This window comes from Aythya ferina, assembly GCF_964211825.1.
Source record: "Aythya ferina genome assembly, chromosome: 3".
NCBI classification, from domain to species: Eukaryota; Metazoa; Chordata; class Aves; order Anseriformes; family Anatidae; genus Aythya; species Aythya ferina.
The window spans coordinates 47,620,704-47,638,009 of record NC_140298.1 but is presented as its reverse complement, the minus strand read 5'-3'; the positions used below and the strand labels follow the sequence as shown (position 1 = coordinate 47,638,009).

General features: G+C 33.9%; 1 protein-coding gene across 2 annotated transcripts in view; it reads left to right on the top strand.

Annotated features, from left to right (window-relative positions):
- Positions 1–17,306, top strand: part of PACRG (parkin coregulated) — a 221,237-nt gene that overhangs the window by 40,409 nt on the left and 163,522 nt on the right. The window contains exon 3 of one of the 2 annotated variants that reach the window (XM_084514661.1): positions 10,543–10,677. The exons of the other annotated variant lie outside the window; for it this stretch is intronic. Within the exon in view, the coding sequence (XP_084370787.1) occupies positions 10,543–10,677 (135 nt within the window). The remainder of the gene's footprint in view (positions 1–10,542; positions 10,678–17,306) is intronic. 2 annotated transcript variants of the gene reach the window in all.

Sequence of the window (17,306 nt, the reverse complement as noted above, 5' to 3'; positions counted from 1 at the left end):
AGGGGAAGCAGGCTAGCTAAATAGTTTAACTTCCGAAATCTCTACACTTCTAGGCACTGGGATATAGCAACTAGTGTAGAACATTCAGTTTTCCAAGACCAGATGTTTAGTCTAAGTGGTCTTTTCTCTTCTAAACAAAGTACTGGCCACTAATTTAGGACAGTCCACAAAATCCAGTGATTTCTCCTCCTCTAAAAATAGGACTACAGGACCTGACATAATTTGCTATCTGCTAACAGTTAACCTGAATATAAAAGTTCACTAAATAAAACTAATTTTGAATGTTACATTTCAGTATTAGTTCTTCAGTAAATTTTATTCTGAACAAAGTAAACATATTTTACTTATAACACATGTTAAATAACAGTGTTGTAAGAACTTTACAAACAGGAATTACTTCACCCATCACCAACATAGCAACTATGAAATGGTGCACCATAATGTAAAACTTTTTGACAGGAAAGGATTAAATGAAGCATACAACTGAAGTACGAGGCAGGATTTAGGAAGTGAGAATGCAAATACGGAGTTGGAATGTTCTTATAACACTGACATTAAAGATGCAGTGTTCTTCAGGCATTCTAAAGTGTTCTGTCATGACCCAAGCAAAGTTCTTGCCTGTCACAGGTCATGCCAACCTTATCTGAAGTCAGTGCTTTCAGATAAGTGATTCACCTGGGTTGTCTTTGGGCTGATAAACCAATGATTCAAAGGCTAACTGACCTGATGGGGCCCTGTTCTCTCTTTAAAAAAAAAATAATAATAATAAAAAAAAATACAGATGGTTTTAGACACTGTTCTCAGCTGGAGCAAGGGGAAATTTCCATATGTTTAATTTTTCCATGACATGGAAATTAGTTTATTCACACAGTTCTAATAAAAGTTAAGCATAATAATGTCATTTTAATATATTCTGAAAATTGCTATGATAGGCTCCATCTTATCATCTCTCTTATTTAATTTCTAGCTACCATGAACTTGTCATTCCCTCTCCCCTACTTTTGACATTGTGGTGGCATTCCAACTCTCATTAACCATTTCAGTCGCTACTCCAACAAAAATAAAACAAACAATTTTAAGAAAATAGTATAAATGATATCTTGGCAGTTCAGAACACTAAATGAATTGATGCAGCATCAGGCAAACACCAAAATCAATGTTTCCAAAAGAAGAAATGGCATAGATTCACCTGGAAGGGAGGGCAGGTCTTTGAAAATTTAGAATAACAAGAAGCAGGATCTCTGTATTATGGTCTTGCTTTTATTCTATTTCCTAGATATCCTCTGTTAGGGTCACAATGATAAGTTAGGATGGTAGGTGCGTCCCAGCATGAACGTTCGTACGTATGTGTGATGGAAGCGCAAAATAGGCTGAAAATAACCCTCCTAATATTTTACAGTTTTACCAACTCTTTACTTAGAAATTTACACAGATATTCCATGATAATGTTTATGAGCATTATAAAAAACTAAACATTACAGAAATCAGAAAAAGTGAACTGTAAATACATTTTATAATTTAAATAAAATATAAAATCCACATTTCATTTTGTTTCCAAGCCAACAGCATTCTTATAACTTGCTGTATGTAGACCTGCAGCATGTTGATTTGGCATCCAAAAATACATATGTAGCCATAAAGAGTATTGTGGCTACTTTTATATCAGTGAGCAGTGCAAGCCAATAGATAGGATAACCGAAGGAAAAGAGATGATGCTGAGCATATGATGTTTTACATGTTACAGGGATTTCCTTCATTCTGACTGACTGTTGTCTGAAAGGATTCCAGTTCATTCACTTAGAAACTGCTTCATTATGTGAACCATTTCAAAGCACACTCATGATCCCAACTGAAACATGAATGCAAGTATTCTTGCAGTATATTTATATTTTTCTAAACATTACAATGTGGATGGAAGAATCTCCACTATAAGGAAAAATCTAAAGGGCTCTCAGGTTTAGTGGAATTGCAGTGGAAAGCCTTGTGAAAACGATAGAACAAGGAAAACAGAAAAACACACAAACAAACAAAAACAAAATAGAAAGATAAAGAGAATGAGAAAGAGAAAAAGAAAAAAAAAAAAAAAAAGAAAGAAAGGAAAAACAACTGTATTCATCTGTAGATTGAAAGAAGGAGAGGAAGAAATACATTAGTTGTTACTCATCTGTCTTCTTCCTTTACATTAAAGGAAATTGATTAGCAAGCATAAGGATGGAAACTAAAATTACATAAAATACAACATAAAACATAAAACACTATACGCCAGCAGAAAGTAAGCAGAGATGGAAGACCTTCTGAGGACAGAGTGCTCTACAGCACTTTGTAACATAGATGCATCTGGTTTATCTAAACAGCTTATCTTTTCTCCAATCAAAAATAACATTTCTGAGGTGATGAAATAGAGTAATTCTGTATGCAGCTTATGACTTCCTTTCAGTTGTGTCTCAAGGCAATAATGAGATACAATATCTTTGTACAAAATCACATCTGATTTTTCTTTCAAGTTCTGGTGCTTTAGAAGCATTTGTAATGTTTGCTGACCTCTATCAGAAGTTTCATCTTGGGGTCTTAAAATTGTTTTCTCACATTTTGACTTTTGAAGTTATGAGATGAGCTTTGATCTGTTGTCCAGATTTGTGCAATAGCCCCAGAAGTAGATTTCAAGCATTAGAAGTGGCACTATTTAAAGCATATCAAGAGTGGCATGTGTGAGGAAAGATCTCCCAAGTTTCTTTTTGGATATAAAATGCTTTTGTCTGATACACGTTGATGGATTGTGCTCTTTTGATATTGAATACTTGTGATACTGATATTAAATACAAGGAATTAATGTGGAACTCAGCGTATCCATTGGGACATTTTCCTGTGCCTCTGCTATCATTTGAAGTTTCTCATTCGATTTTGGGTATGTCTGCATAGCAAAATCAAAACATGATGGTAGCATGTAACAGCCACCTATGTTAGTTTAATCAAATTATGATCAATAAATGAAGAGCTATACAGGCTTTGCTGCTTTTTGCCAGTAAGAGTAGACTCTCTTGGGGATGCCTATCTACAGATTCTGATTGTTAACATTTGCTAAGATTTGTGTTTCCAAGTCTTCACTATTACTATTACTTATATGTATTGGAGAAAGATGTAGATATGTCACAAAATACTATAATCATGCAATTGTTTTGTTGTGTTGGTAAATAACTGCCAAAATTTTTAAATTTTCCAAGCATGCTGCTTAAGATGATGGGCATGTCTGTGCTACAAGTGCAGAAACAGTAAGGTACATATGTGCATGCTAACTCCAGAACCATAAACTCTGGAGTTCATGGCTTTTGCACCTCAGTTCAGGCACAAGCTGTAATTAAGCCGTGTTGTGCAGCTGCCTTGCTGGACAGATTAAGAGCTCTATTACGCTATATGGATAAGGACCTTGCAGTTGATGATTCTAGTAAAGCTTTGTATGTTTACATGGCACTGCATAAGACTAGGTTTATTATTTAGCCTTTATTCCTGACAACTTGAGTATTTCATTACATGGTGCATTTTCTTTGATTTATGCAATATATCTTGCATTATACTCAGTAGCTTCTGGCTTCAGAATACAAGGAAAAGAATGGTGACACTTCCTGTGGGGAAGTCAGTGAACTGCCAGCAAGACTATGCTGCATTAGCCAAGTGAGGTGGTAGTTTGACACCAGTACAAGAGAAGAATGGGACTAAGAACATGCCAGTGGTTGCACAAATATTTTCTGGATGCTATTGCCTTTACATGCTATTGCTCTAAGACACTAGCTTGTGGTGGTAGACTGTATTCTGTGGATACAGTGCAATTTCATACAAATTCATTTTTCAGCTTGGAGACAAAGAGATACAATTTATTATTCTATTTTTTGAAAAAATATCAGTCTTACAGTTGATAATGTGGTATTATTATTAGTTTCAGGGAAGACTGCAAACATTTTTTAGGCAAGAGAGTTGAGTGGTTATGTGACTTCCAATCTCTATAGCTTAAAAGATAAGTATTATATTTTATGTGGGAATGAAAACTGCAAAAAAGATCTGTTTAAATTACAGTCTTCCTGTAAGAAACTCAGCTGACTGAAAACTGGATTTTATTTTATTTTTTCCCCAATTGTCATCTAAATGCATTAACTTGTATCAATTAAGTAAAGATATGTCTTTAACCATTAAATTTGATTCAAAGTCACTGGTAATATATATATTTTTGAATATATGAATTGTTAAATAACAACATAATTGTTAAATAACTAGAGCAGGATATCAATCTATTCTACTTTTAGGAAGTAAAAACATTGGTCTCTTAATATCTTACTACCCTAGTCCTAATATGTTATAACATATTTTTTATTTTTCACACAACTCTGGAACAATTATTGACTTCTGATTGGAACACAAAGGCCTTGGCAGATCAGAAACTGTGTCCAATTAATTCTTGATGCTCAATATAAATTCAGCACCATTCCTTGAAGAATCAGTCACCTGTTTCTTGCTGTCACACTCCATGCTGCTCCCTCCTTTGTGCCAGCTTAATTATTCACACATCTTTCCAGTAAACCTGTAAAAATACTTCACAACTTAACCTAACAAAAACAAAACCAAAAACTATAAAAAAAAAAACTCTTTGTTTCTGATCTGGTCTTCTGAATACCCACACAAAAGCTTGTGTTTGTAACGGAAGGCTGTACATTGTGATAGCATCCAGTGATGTGCTTAAGGAGGACGAGACCACTTATTTCAATGTCAGTGACAATTTTTGTCTTGTTTAAAGTGCCCATGAGACTACTGTGTTAGTTTTTAAGAAAATCACCAGTCATCCTATGAAGGTACTACGTACTTAGGTCCCTGAGTATGTGTAGCTTGACACTCAATTAGAAAAATGGGCAAATTCAGTCTTCAAATACAAATTATTTGAAATCATATTTAAATAGTAATTACTATTAGTATTTTCTTAATTTTTACTGACGTCTAAGAAAGCAACCTGATAGAATGCCCATGAGTCAATAAAAAAATATGGTCTTTCTCCTTCCTCGCTTAATGGTTTGTATTTTTTATCTTGTCACATAGTTCATTGGCATAGAATTACAATAAATTAGTTTTGCAATTATCAAACTGTTCAACTTCTCTTTGGCATTTAACGAACCTCAGAAGCTGTTTATTGCTTCATATACTTTGCCATCATGAATATTAGCCTTTAATTAACTGGAACTCTAATCTTAGTCTTTCTAACTATGTTGCAATGAAATATCTTTGTTAGGTTGCCAAAGACAGTATTTATGACTGCTTTTTCCGATAAATTGAATACTTTCAGAATGACCTTTTTAGTCAGCAATTTTAATAATATAAAATGCAGGAAGATAAATTTCATTATCAAAAGTAAACACAATCTCTTTTTTGTATATTTTACTTAGAAATAAAAAGTCACAGAGAAGCCTCAGTTGTGAGGGACCTCTAGAGATTATCTGGCCCAGCCTTCTGTTGAAAGCTGGGCTTTAGAATAGTTTTTTCAGGTCCCTCTCAAGCCAAATCTTGAACATTTTCAGGGATATTTCAATACTTCTGGGCAACCTATTTCAATGATTAGTTTTTCTCACAGTGAAGAACTTTTTCTTGTATCCAGGCAGAATTTCCCTTGATTCAACTTGCACCTGTTTCCTCTTGTCCTGTGCAGCTTTTTGAAGAGAACACCACCGTCTTTATAACAGCCTTTTAGACTGGAAAACTGTGATTAAATCATACCCTAAGCCTTCTCCTTTCTGGGCTGCATACATCCAGTTTATTGAATCTTCTGTCAAGATTTAATCATCTTCGTGGTCCTCTGGTAGACCCACTCCATTTTTTTTATTTTTTTTTTTTCATGAACTGTAGGGACCAGAACTGCACACAATATACCACATATCAGCAATTGTCAAGTAGAGTGGAACTCATGGATCTGCTGCCTATACCCCTACCAATGCAAGCTGGTGCTTGGCTTGCCTTTGTTGCTGCAAAGGCACTGCTGACTCAAGTTTAGTGCTGTCCATAAGAACCCCTGAGGTCCTTCTTAGCAAAGCTTCACCCTAAGTAGTCAGACCCCACACAGTTTGTACTGCTGTTTGGGATTTTCAATCTCATGTGCAAAATTATAATTGTGCATATCTTGTTTGTCCTAGTTTGTGAAGGTCTCTCTCTGTACAGTAGTTACTCCTTCTAGTGTACGATACCTCTCTTCACAGTTTGGTGTCATTCACAGGCTTGGTAGTCAGCATTCAGTCCTGGCATCCAGATCCTCTATAAAAACTCAAATAGCATCATATCCAACAGTAATCCTTAGGTACTCCATTTGTGACCAGTTGCCCATAAGCCAGTTAAAGCATATCAGACTTCCCCTGAAAGTTAAAGACATAGCATTCCTGTAAGATTTTGTAAAGCATGATGTATGCAAGTAGCTTGGCAAGTAAGATTATTCGAACTGTCACCAGGAACAGTAGGACGTATCCCACTGATTCTACATTTTCCCCTAAAATTATGGGCCATACGTGTCCTCAGAAACTATTAGAACATTGTGATGATCTGCAAATAGAGGAAAAGAAGAAGTCTCGTCTCAAAAAGCACTACAGAAAAATATAAAATAAATGCAGATAGATCAGGAATTATTATAAAAAAAAAAAAAAAAAAAAAAAAAAAAAGTGTATGGATTTATTTTTCTTTCCTCAGGCAAACTTGCAAATATAAGGCTAGAATGGCCCAAGAGAATCTCTGTTGAGAACATTGTTCCAAACAGTGTATGATAGTGATGGTCTCCCTAGTAATAAGGATAGGGAGGAAAGGAAACTAAAGGTAAGCAGTATTTGCCCAGTGGAGCCATTCCAGGGAATGTCTCATAATCTTCTTCGATCAGGTGCAAACACAAGAAATAAGGTGCTTCCGTGTAATGATCTTAAAGCTGAGCAACAACTCTTCAGTCATGCAAGGTACCATTTCCTCAATGCAGGGACAGTTCCACTGTCTTCCTGGTTGGTGATATTTCTTTGGTTTAGGCAGACCTTAGGCTCATTTCTGCCTAGATAGTTTTATCTCTTTGGAGTCAGATGCCCTTCCTGGTATTTATAGAGCTGTATGTCTTTTAACGAGCAAACTGACAAGCAAAACATCTTTAAGACAAAGGAAAAAGCAACAGCTCTCTCTCTAGACTACTGCCAAGTATTTGATATGAAGTACAAGAGTTATGATATGGATCAGTTTGTAAGAAACTCCATATTGAAGTGGAGACAATAAGAGCAAATAATGTCAAAGTGAAAGATATGATAATGGAACTTCTTAAGAATTGGTTTTAAGGCTAATCTTATTTAATATTTTAATTAGTGACCTAGGCAAAATATATATATGTATATATATGTAGGATTGTATAACAAAATTTACAGTTGACATGATGTTTAGAGTAGTTATTAAAATAGATGAAGATCAGAATGTCACACAGATGGAAGTGGAAGTCCTTCAGAATTGGTGTAATAGAAATGGAATTAAATATAATAGTACAAAGTAATGCACTTAAAACTAATGACAAGAAATTCTGTTATTAACAGAGCTCATCTACAGCAAGTGCTAGTTGCTATAGCAGCTAATATAAGGATAACTATGAGTTGCCTGTGTAATGTGGCCTAACGAGAGACTAAATGTAATGCTAGGAGGTCTACCAGAAAGACTATCTATCTCATGAAAAAGGATAATACAAATTGTATTTCTGATCACTGATAATGTGGATTTGGTAAACCTGAATGTACTTCTTTTTCATCATCTTTAGCAGTCACACACTGAATGCACAGAAACTTCTAAAAGTCACAACGAGGTCTTTTGACAGGGAGTTCCATAAAACCATGACTTGCTACATGAATACATAACTACTTCTCTTTGTTCCAAATTTGTGACTTACTAGCTTGTTGTCATGTCCTGTGCTCTTACTGAAGGGGACGGTGGGAAAATCAGTCCTTATCCATCCTCTCCATGAAGCAATGATTTTATAAGTCTTTATTTTATTCCTCCTTAGCAATCATTTTCCTGGTTTATTATTATTTTCATATAAAAGCTGTTCCATAACTTCATTGATAGTCCTCCTCTGAAACTTTTCTAATTCTACCATATCTTTTTTAGAGGTGGCAGATCAGAGTTGACATACTATTTAAAATGTGTTTTGTAACCATTGAAATAAGAATAATGTACAACAGCCTTTCAGCAGTAAAGGGAAAGACAATTGGATTTATGGTCAATTTTTGAAACACTTTTTATATATAATAGAAGGATATTAGAGAAATAATAGAGGAATTGATAACTTTATTCCTTCTACTTTTTTGGTTCTTGCATGAAGAATGCAAGGAACTGAAACTGAATGCAAGGAAATGCAAGGAATGCAACTTTTTCCTGCAAGAAGTTGAGTTAACACAAACTTGTTTTCCAGAAAATCTGCAAAAGTGCCATGGGAAAAAAAAGTTCATATCAAAACTACTAACATGGGAAAAATAATGGTTATTTGCAGATAAGATGTAGTTTGGGATTGTATTACCTCTAATGAGGATAGTCTGCCACAATAATTAAGATTGTAGCTTATGTAAGCAAGACAACACATTCTTTATCATAATTCAAAATTTAATAGAACCATGATTCCTAATATTTTATGGAAACACATATTTTAAAGGATGTGTGCAGGTCATACCAGTACTGAAAAATGTATGAAAAGTACATAGATGCTTTTCTAGTGGCCTCAAATGACCAGTGACTTACAGACTTGCCTCAAATGCAAAAAAAAAAAATATATATATATACATAAATATATATTATATATATATATATATAATATACGTAAATAAATCTAAAGGCAAGTGAAAGTACTTACGTGTATACTGGTGGCACAGAACAAGTTGTGCCTCTGCAGAACAATAAGTGTAGATTTATTCTCACTGGTTTGAAATGCTTTTCTTGAAGTGTTATGCTCAATTGCTGCAGATGCGTTTACTAAGCAAAATTACAGCTATGCATAACAAATCTATTTTCACTAGACATGGTCTATCTGTGATAATACCATGTAGCAATAGGTCACAGTTTAGAAACCCCAGTTTAAATGATTTGCAATAAAGTACAGTGTAAGCATATCATTAGTTGACCCTACTACCTCATTCTTACAGGTAGTGAAAAATGTCAGAATACTCTGGAGAAAAAAAAGTGCAAAGTCACTTTTGGTCTGTAGTTATCACAGTTAAATTACAGAATAGAAAAAGTGAAGCAAAAGATGTTAGATGCTTGTATTCTGTTCAACGAAAAGATGAATATACTGCTAGAAACTAACGTCAAGGTTATTGAAAGACATGGAAATGTAAAGAGACAATTAGAACGATACAAAATACTAGGTATGATTTATGATCCTTGAAGCTCTTACCTTTTTTCAAAAATGACACTTTCTGTATTGTAAAAGGTAGCAAGTCATAATGGCATTTCTGATGAAAGAGATATGGAGAGAATTCTAGGAAGTTCTTATCTCAGATACATGGCTATAAAAAAAAAGGGGGGGGGGGGAGGCAAGAATTTCTCAAGGAATAATCAGTTGTCAAGGGCATTTGAGATTAGTTTAGCCCTCTTAGTCTCTTCTAGCATTTAAGATTAGCTTTGCTAATTAGCTTAAACAATAGGTCTCTTATAAGTACTTCAAATTCTGTTACCTTTGTGCCAGGTTTTACTTGCTGTTACTACTAGATTTGTCTATAAATAAATAAATAAATAAATAAATTATGTGTGGACATTCTGGAATTGGATTGTCATTCTGGCAATCAGACTACATGATACTCTGACCAGACATAACTCAGCTAAGGTACCAAGTAGAGCTTAATCAAATTTCTTCCTCCAAGGCAACACAGACAGAGAGGAGTGGATTGAGAAGAGACTTTCTTGCATTTCTTTCAGTAATTCAGACATCAGTACTGAGGGGCTGGAAGTCCTATGAAAGCCATATCCATAGGAATTGAGGAGTGAATCTGGTGAAGTAGGAACTGGTCAGGGAAAGACAATGGAAAGACAGCACAGTTACACTAGATAGAAACCGAGCCAAATGACTTATATAAGGAAACAAATAAAAAATATATTTCTTAAGGCAAAATGCTTACTTGTCCAAGAACTTCGACTATATAGCATAGATACATTCATGATGTTTTATTCTTAAAAATGCAGTGGAACTGAGGTAGCCACTTTTATTAAACAGTTTATATGGGAGAGTCTGCAACTACTAAGAACAACAACAACAAAAGCAATTAATAAAACCTGTAGATTGCTGAAGTGTACTTTCAAAGAAGTGAAGTATAATATAGAGAAGAAAGCAAACTATAATCTCAAAGATCAATGACTTTCTAATTTGTTTCTATCTTAAATCATATAAATAGTGTTGTGTTTTTTTTTTGTTGTTGTTGTTGTTTTTTTTTGTTTTGTTTTGTTTTGTTTTCCTAAAAATGAATTACCAGTGAATTATGGTGTGTTGTTTTTTTTTTTTTGTTTTAATTTCTGTTTAAGGTAAGAGGTCCTCCACTTGCAGGAGCATTTAAAGAGAGACCAACAAAGCCCACAGCATTTCGCAAGTTTTATGAGCGAGGAGACTTCCCAATTGCCCTTGAGCATGATACGAAAGGAAACAAAATAGCCTGGAAGGTAAGTCATGGCACAGCTGTGACAGCCTTCACAGCTGTGAGCTTCTTGAAGTAACACCTCTCATTGTCAAACAAAGTTGGCTTATAAGTAAATAAACTGAAGCAATTTCTTAGCAAATGGAAGATGGTGGGAAAGACATTACAGAAAGGTCCCTGAGTCAGCTGTCTACCTTGGCTAACAATTAAATTATATGCTGCAAAAAGGAAGATGACAGAGTTGCTTTGCCTTTAGAGAATTGCCTCCTGCCCAATTCATCTCTATTTTTATGAGGACCTGGCAATGCAGCCTATTTCAGGCAGTCCATCAAATAATGGAAGTGGCTGGTTACAGTGAGCAGCAGCCATTTATCTACCCCAAATTTCACCTTCCTGCAGGACACTTCCAAATAGAAGCTTTAATTACCTAAATGGATAGGTCAAGATTGGCTGCTCCCTGAAAATGCAGAGCAGAATACAAACGAAGGCAGATTCTCATTCCACAGCTGTACTCTCAGTCTACAGCATATGTCAGACAGCGTAATCGCTGTCATACGTGCCCCTGTTAGAGGCTGACCTCCACTGCTGAAACCATTACAGCTACGACATTTCTCTGACAAAAGGTTAATTGGCTTCAAAATAAATGTATTGCCTAATGACTCCATTCTAATGCGGCTGTGTTTCTCCCTAAAAGGCTTGGTGATGTTATTTGTAAAACTTGCCAATCTTCTAAGTAACCACTGCAGACTTTTAAATTTAATTTGAAAAATGAATGCTGATCTTTAACCTGCTCCTACTATTTAATTATTTTGGTTATCATGATTTTTTTTTTCCTGTGTGTTATTTATTGGACTACAATAAGATTTTGCTGGAAGCAGTGATAGTTACAGAAAATGAACATGATATGAATGAGCAAAATATGTTAGATTTGTAGAATGTTTTAAATATTTAATGTCAAGAAAGTTATAACAATTTTAAATACATTGTTATATTAATGAATTAATGACAAAAAAAAAAAAAAAAGAGAGAGAGAGATTTTGCAATCTTAACTGATAACTGATTCTGCTGCTAATGATGGCAACAGGGTTAGGTTAGACCTATACATTGATAAGTAGCACTATAGTTTGTTTGTAACTAGGTTTTAAGATAGCTTTTTTGCCTATTTAATTATAGAAGATGGATTTGTGCTGTGAGAAAGTACAGTTTCTTACCAATAGCAATGTTAGATCAGCTCAAGTAACTATTAATAGTTCTTTCAATGAAGGGAAACTCTATCCAACACCTTACACATGATCACAATGAGATTCCATTGCAGCTGTTCTTTAGGCAACCTTAGTTATGACCTTACTGAATTAAAAATCATGGGTTTACAACTTAAGTCTGCCCTCTAATCTTTCATCACCAGGCAAGATCCATAGATGACTTGCAAACATATACAAAAATCTATTAGAATTTAGTTTTCTTCCTGAAGCATTGTAACTTCTAATTTCCCCAAATCAGATTGAGAGATACAATTTACCTCATTTTAGCTGCTTTTTGATGTACATACTTCAGCTATATAGCGAGGTGGGGATTGGTCTCTTCTCCTAAGCACCAAGTGATAAGAGGAAATGGCCTTAAGTTGTGCTAGGGGAGGTTTAGGTTGGTTATTAATTAAAATTTCTGAAAGCATTGTGAAATATTGGAACAGGCTGCCCAGTGAGGTAGTTTAGTCACCATCCCTGGAGGTCTTCAAAAAACTTGTGAATGTAGTGTTTACTGATGTCGTTTAATGGTGGACTTGGCAATACTAGTTTAAAGGTTGGACCAGATGATCTTAGAAGTCTTTTCCAACCTAAATGATTCTATGATTATAAGAATTAGTATTCCACCAGATGATGCTACTGGCTGCTTGGTTAACTTATTGCTACATTGCTTTCTACAAGCCTTCTAACAAAAGCTGATCCTCTAAAATAAGCATTTGTTCACTGTGTCTGTCAGTTTGAGTTGTTTGAAGATATATTGCCTTAAAACAATCTTAACATCAGAGTCTTTGGTCAAAGACCCAGCAGGTATTTCTTCCTATTGCAAATTGCAATCTTATCACTCCAATGTCTCCCTAATATTCACCTAGCAATGTCAAAACATTGGCATTGTAGCTAGTGAGGAATAGGGCTATGATGTCATGCAACAGTTCTCTTTGCTATTGTTGTTCATCCTCTCTTTCAAAACAAATTATCACTACTTCAGTATACATCCAAAAAGGCAGCATAATAGCACACTATTCTATTCTTATATCATCAGCATGGCAGGGTCCAAGCTTATTTCCATTATTTCAATCCATTTGATTTACTCACAAATCAATCTAGGCTGAGTTTTGTGGCAGGCACTCAAGAAAACAATACTGAGATAGTAGAATTACTTCAGGCTGTTGTTTAATTTGGCACACAACCATCATTGATTATTGTGCAGTTTAAGTAGATGAAAAAGGCAAATAGGAGTTTTCTAGTTCAAACTTAATGTTAGATAGCTTCTAGTGTCTTAGAGACTGCCTGCTGCTGCTAGAGGCTGAGAAGGTTGTTCAGCATTAATTATTATTTAAAGGTGCAGATAAAGTAAAGGTCTGTGTTTTTTATTTGTTTTAAGGACACATAAATAGTCAAAATAGCCACTATATGTCTAATGGCTCATTTTAATCTGTTTATCATATTCATTTGTAACCCTGAGTAAATAAGTAATTATTCTAGTAATATAATTTACTCAATACTTCTTCAATTCATGAAAATGGAAAAAAAATACTTTTACTGATGAAATATGTCAAGGAAAATGTTCTAAAAAATCTCAGCTGAATTATATTTATTTGTATGAATCAGATAGGTCTAGTGAAAGGATAAAAAGAATAAAATAGCTTACTAAAATAAATTTTAAAAAGTGTTATTTTACTTCTGCTATCATTGCACAGTATCAGTTTGATTGTGAGGGTTTTTTTAATATTTATTTATATGTGATGTATATCATGGTTCATTTCACTCTTGTTAGTTTGTCTACCCAGTGGTGCATGAGAGAAAATGCAAGGGGGTCTCAGAAACATGATTTATTCTGACAGATGAAAATACTATAGGATTTTATTAGTTCCTGAAAGATATGCAGTGTTTTTCTTTGGTTGGTTGGTTAGGGTTTTGGTAATTACTGAAACAAACAAAACAACAAAAAAACCTGTAATTATCAGACTTTTTTTTTTTTTTTTTTTTTGAAACAATCACAATATTGTAATTCTGTGAACACAACAGACATTTTATCTAAAAGAATATGAAATATATTCATGTGTTGTCCCCATTGTGTTAACGGGGACAAAAATCTTTGACTAACATGCACAAATGACCCTTGATTTCATAAGAGTTCTGGTTATCTCTTATTTTAAACCCATGATTAATTTCCTGTAAGGGCAAGCTACATACAACTATGATTGTAGACCCAGACAGGATATAAATTTTAAGTTCAAGAACTAATCGGGACTACTTCTGAATAACTGCATGTATTGACCCTCTGATTCTGAAATAATAATACTGTAAGAATAAAGTTATGTTTCTGCAGTGGAAAATTCCACTAACCTTACATATTCAAAAGTGATTGTGCAGGCATAATGGTGGCAAAACAGTGGGGGGTATGTTAAGCAGATAAGGGGACAATAGAAGGTCCTACTGTCCCCAAATGAGCAGGATGGCTAAGAAAAACAAGACAAGCAGTTGTGGAATCATCAAAAAATAAAAACTAAAAAAATAAATAAAAAAAAAATCACAGGTCCCTCCAGTCACGAGAGAAGAAGAAAAAAGGTGGAAAAGGAGAAATTAAAGGTTGGTTAAATAAAATTGTACATGTATCATATAGTAACAAGCATTGAGTAGGTTGTGAAACTGTAGTTCTCAGCCAATAAGGAAATAGAGGAGGAATCAAGTGTTGGGTAATAGGAGATATAAGGTTATGATACACATCTACTGCGTGCTCCTGCTTGCAGGATGCCCACCATTGGAATCATGAATAAAAAAAAGCTGTGTCACTAAGACTCTCGCCTGAACCTGTGTTATTGGTTGCATATTGTTTCTCACAATACCTTTGGGAGGATTACTTCCAAAATGGACTACATTCCATTGGACTAAGGCATTCCTACTCCAAATTTATTGTAAATTTAGACAAGATTAAACTGTGCAGTGAAATCACGGTGTTTACATAGGCACCTTTTCTTAAAAACAGAACCAAAGCAAATTAAATCTCACTTACAAGGTCATTATAGCATGATCTGGCTTCTATGTGAATTCTCAGCATAAGTCTTAGAAAGGCATCTCTCTGAATACTCCCATAATATTGACATAATGGTTGATAAGTTACCATTGCCACACTATATAGATTCTGCGTTCCCCTCTTTTTTACTATTATTGCAAGTTCAAATAAACCTGTTTTGACCTGTCTTGAAAGAAAACTCACCATCTCCACAATTCGCCAGAAAAAATCTGATTTTGAGTACAATTAAAGTGAAAGAATCCATATCAAGGGAATTCAGGATATTCATCCCATTCAGAGAATGTACTGCCAGTCAGTGAATTTCTTTGCTAAATTGTGTGCATTCAGTATAACACTTGAATATCTAATTTAAATCCTTTGTTTTCATGCTCCCTCTGTGGTCATTAAATAGAGCTGTGTAAATATTAGTACTTTACAATTGATGCAAATACACAATACTCGTATTTGGATAAAGCATTAGCTTTTGAGATCTAAAAATAAACTTCTTAAATTGAATGATTAATGAATGTTCAAGGATCTTTCCAAATTTGAAGCATTTGATTTTGTCCAGAAACAGAGAATAGTTAATAATTGTGTGGTTGGAAACTGTGTCTCTGATGTGGGTGAAATGTAAAATTTTAGGATATAAATTGTTGTTAATTTAGAGTTAGATAGTAGTGGACAGTAATCTTCTTAGAAAATGAGTGAGTTAGCATATTTATTTCCTACTTATTTGGGATCCTTAAGTTCTCCTTTAGCTATGTATAACACAATTTTATTTTAAAAATGTAGTAATATATTCTTTTTCACAATTTCATACTGAGCTGTGAATAATAAAAGCTCATGGCTCAGGTCTTGAAAAGATCTTCCACTTTCAAATGTGCATTGCCGCATTTAAAAAGGTCAGAATGCAATTAAACCTTTTATTTAAAAAGTTGATAATACCAAGGAAGTATTACCGAATTATTAAGAATATATTTGATATGCAGTCTCTGTATCTGTCGTCAGAATGTTTGAAAAATCAGTTGTTTAGGGAGTCAGGTTCATTACAAAAGTTGTTATACTTTGTAAAAAAAAATAAAATAAAATAAAAAATGCTGCTATTCTTCAAAATTATTTTAGCACTTTCAAAGAACTAAAGACCAAGTTCAAAACCACAAACTTCTCTATCAAGCACAAATGTCAAAATGAATATGGTTTTTGTCTTTTGGAGTTAATGTTTTTTTTTGCCAGCATAGCTATATTCAATAAGGATGTGACTTTTACCATTTTGATTTTTCTTCATCCTCTCTTCCCTATATAATTTATTTCTTTTCAGGGACTCGTGTAAGCTTTGGTATCAAAACTAGTTCTTAATTGTAGAAAATAGATGTGGTGGTAGAAGACAGTGTTCTCCTGTCCTTAATGTCATGCATTTGGATTGTGCATACATATATATATATATATATATATATATATATATATATGTACATATATATATATATACACACACATATATATGTATATATATATATATATATGTACATATATATATATATATTTTTATATATATATATTTTTTTTTTTCGATTAACAACACATTCACAGTCCTGCAAACTTTGATTACAAAGAGGTCCATGAGTGCTAAAGCTTTGTGTTGATGAAGGAGAGTAAAACAGTAGCGAAGAATGAGAGAGAGCTGAAGGTTCTTAAAACTTTTATTCTTTCAACAGCAATGAACCACTAGATTAGTTTAGCTGCTTGTGGAATTGCAACCTCAGATATCTGAAAGCGGAAAGAACAAGTTGTCTACGTAAAACAAAGTTTTTCTTTTAAATTTATTTTCATATATAGAGATAGATTTATTTATTTATTTATGCTTCTGTTCTCTGTTAAAGTATTTAATCCCTTTTTAATAAAAGATGTTGCAAGGACACTGTCATATTGAAAAAAAAATACTGTAAATCCCTCTTAAACACTGTCATGCAGAATAAAGGTTTTTGAAAGATCGTATACAAAGAAGAGTGGCCACATATCATGTTTAGCCACAGTGGATGCTACTTTCTATTTTATTTAATGTGTTCATTAATGTTTTAGGACACTGTTCAGTGTTTTGTTCTGCAATAGATGTCTGTTCATCATCCCTGGAGGACTCCTTTTTTTTAATCATTTCAGTGATCCTGTTTAAGCCTGTCTCCAATACAGTTTTGTTGGTATAGCAGCAAATTGCAGTGTGGATTCAAGACAGAGCAATTGGAAGCAGGAATTTCTTAATCCAGAAATATTACATAAAAATTTTAAGAAATCAAGAATGTGATTTGAAGCAAAGAAAAAAAAAAGTCTTGGAGAAACAAATTCTAAATGCTGCCTCTAAAAAATAAAATAAAAATTATTAACAGATTTAATGTAAAGGAATAG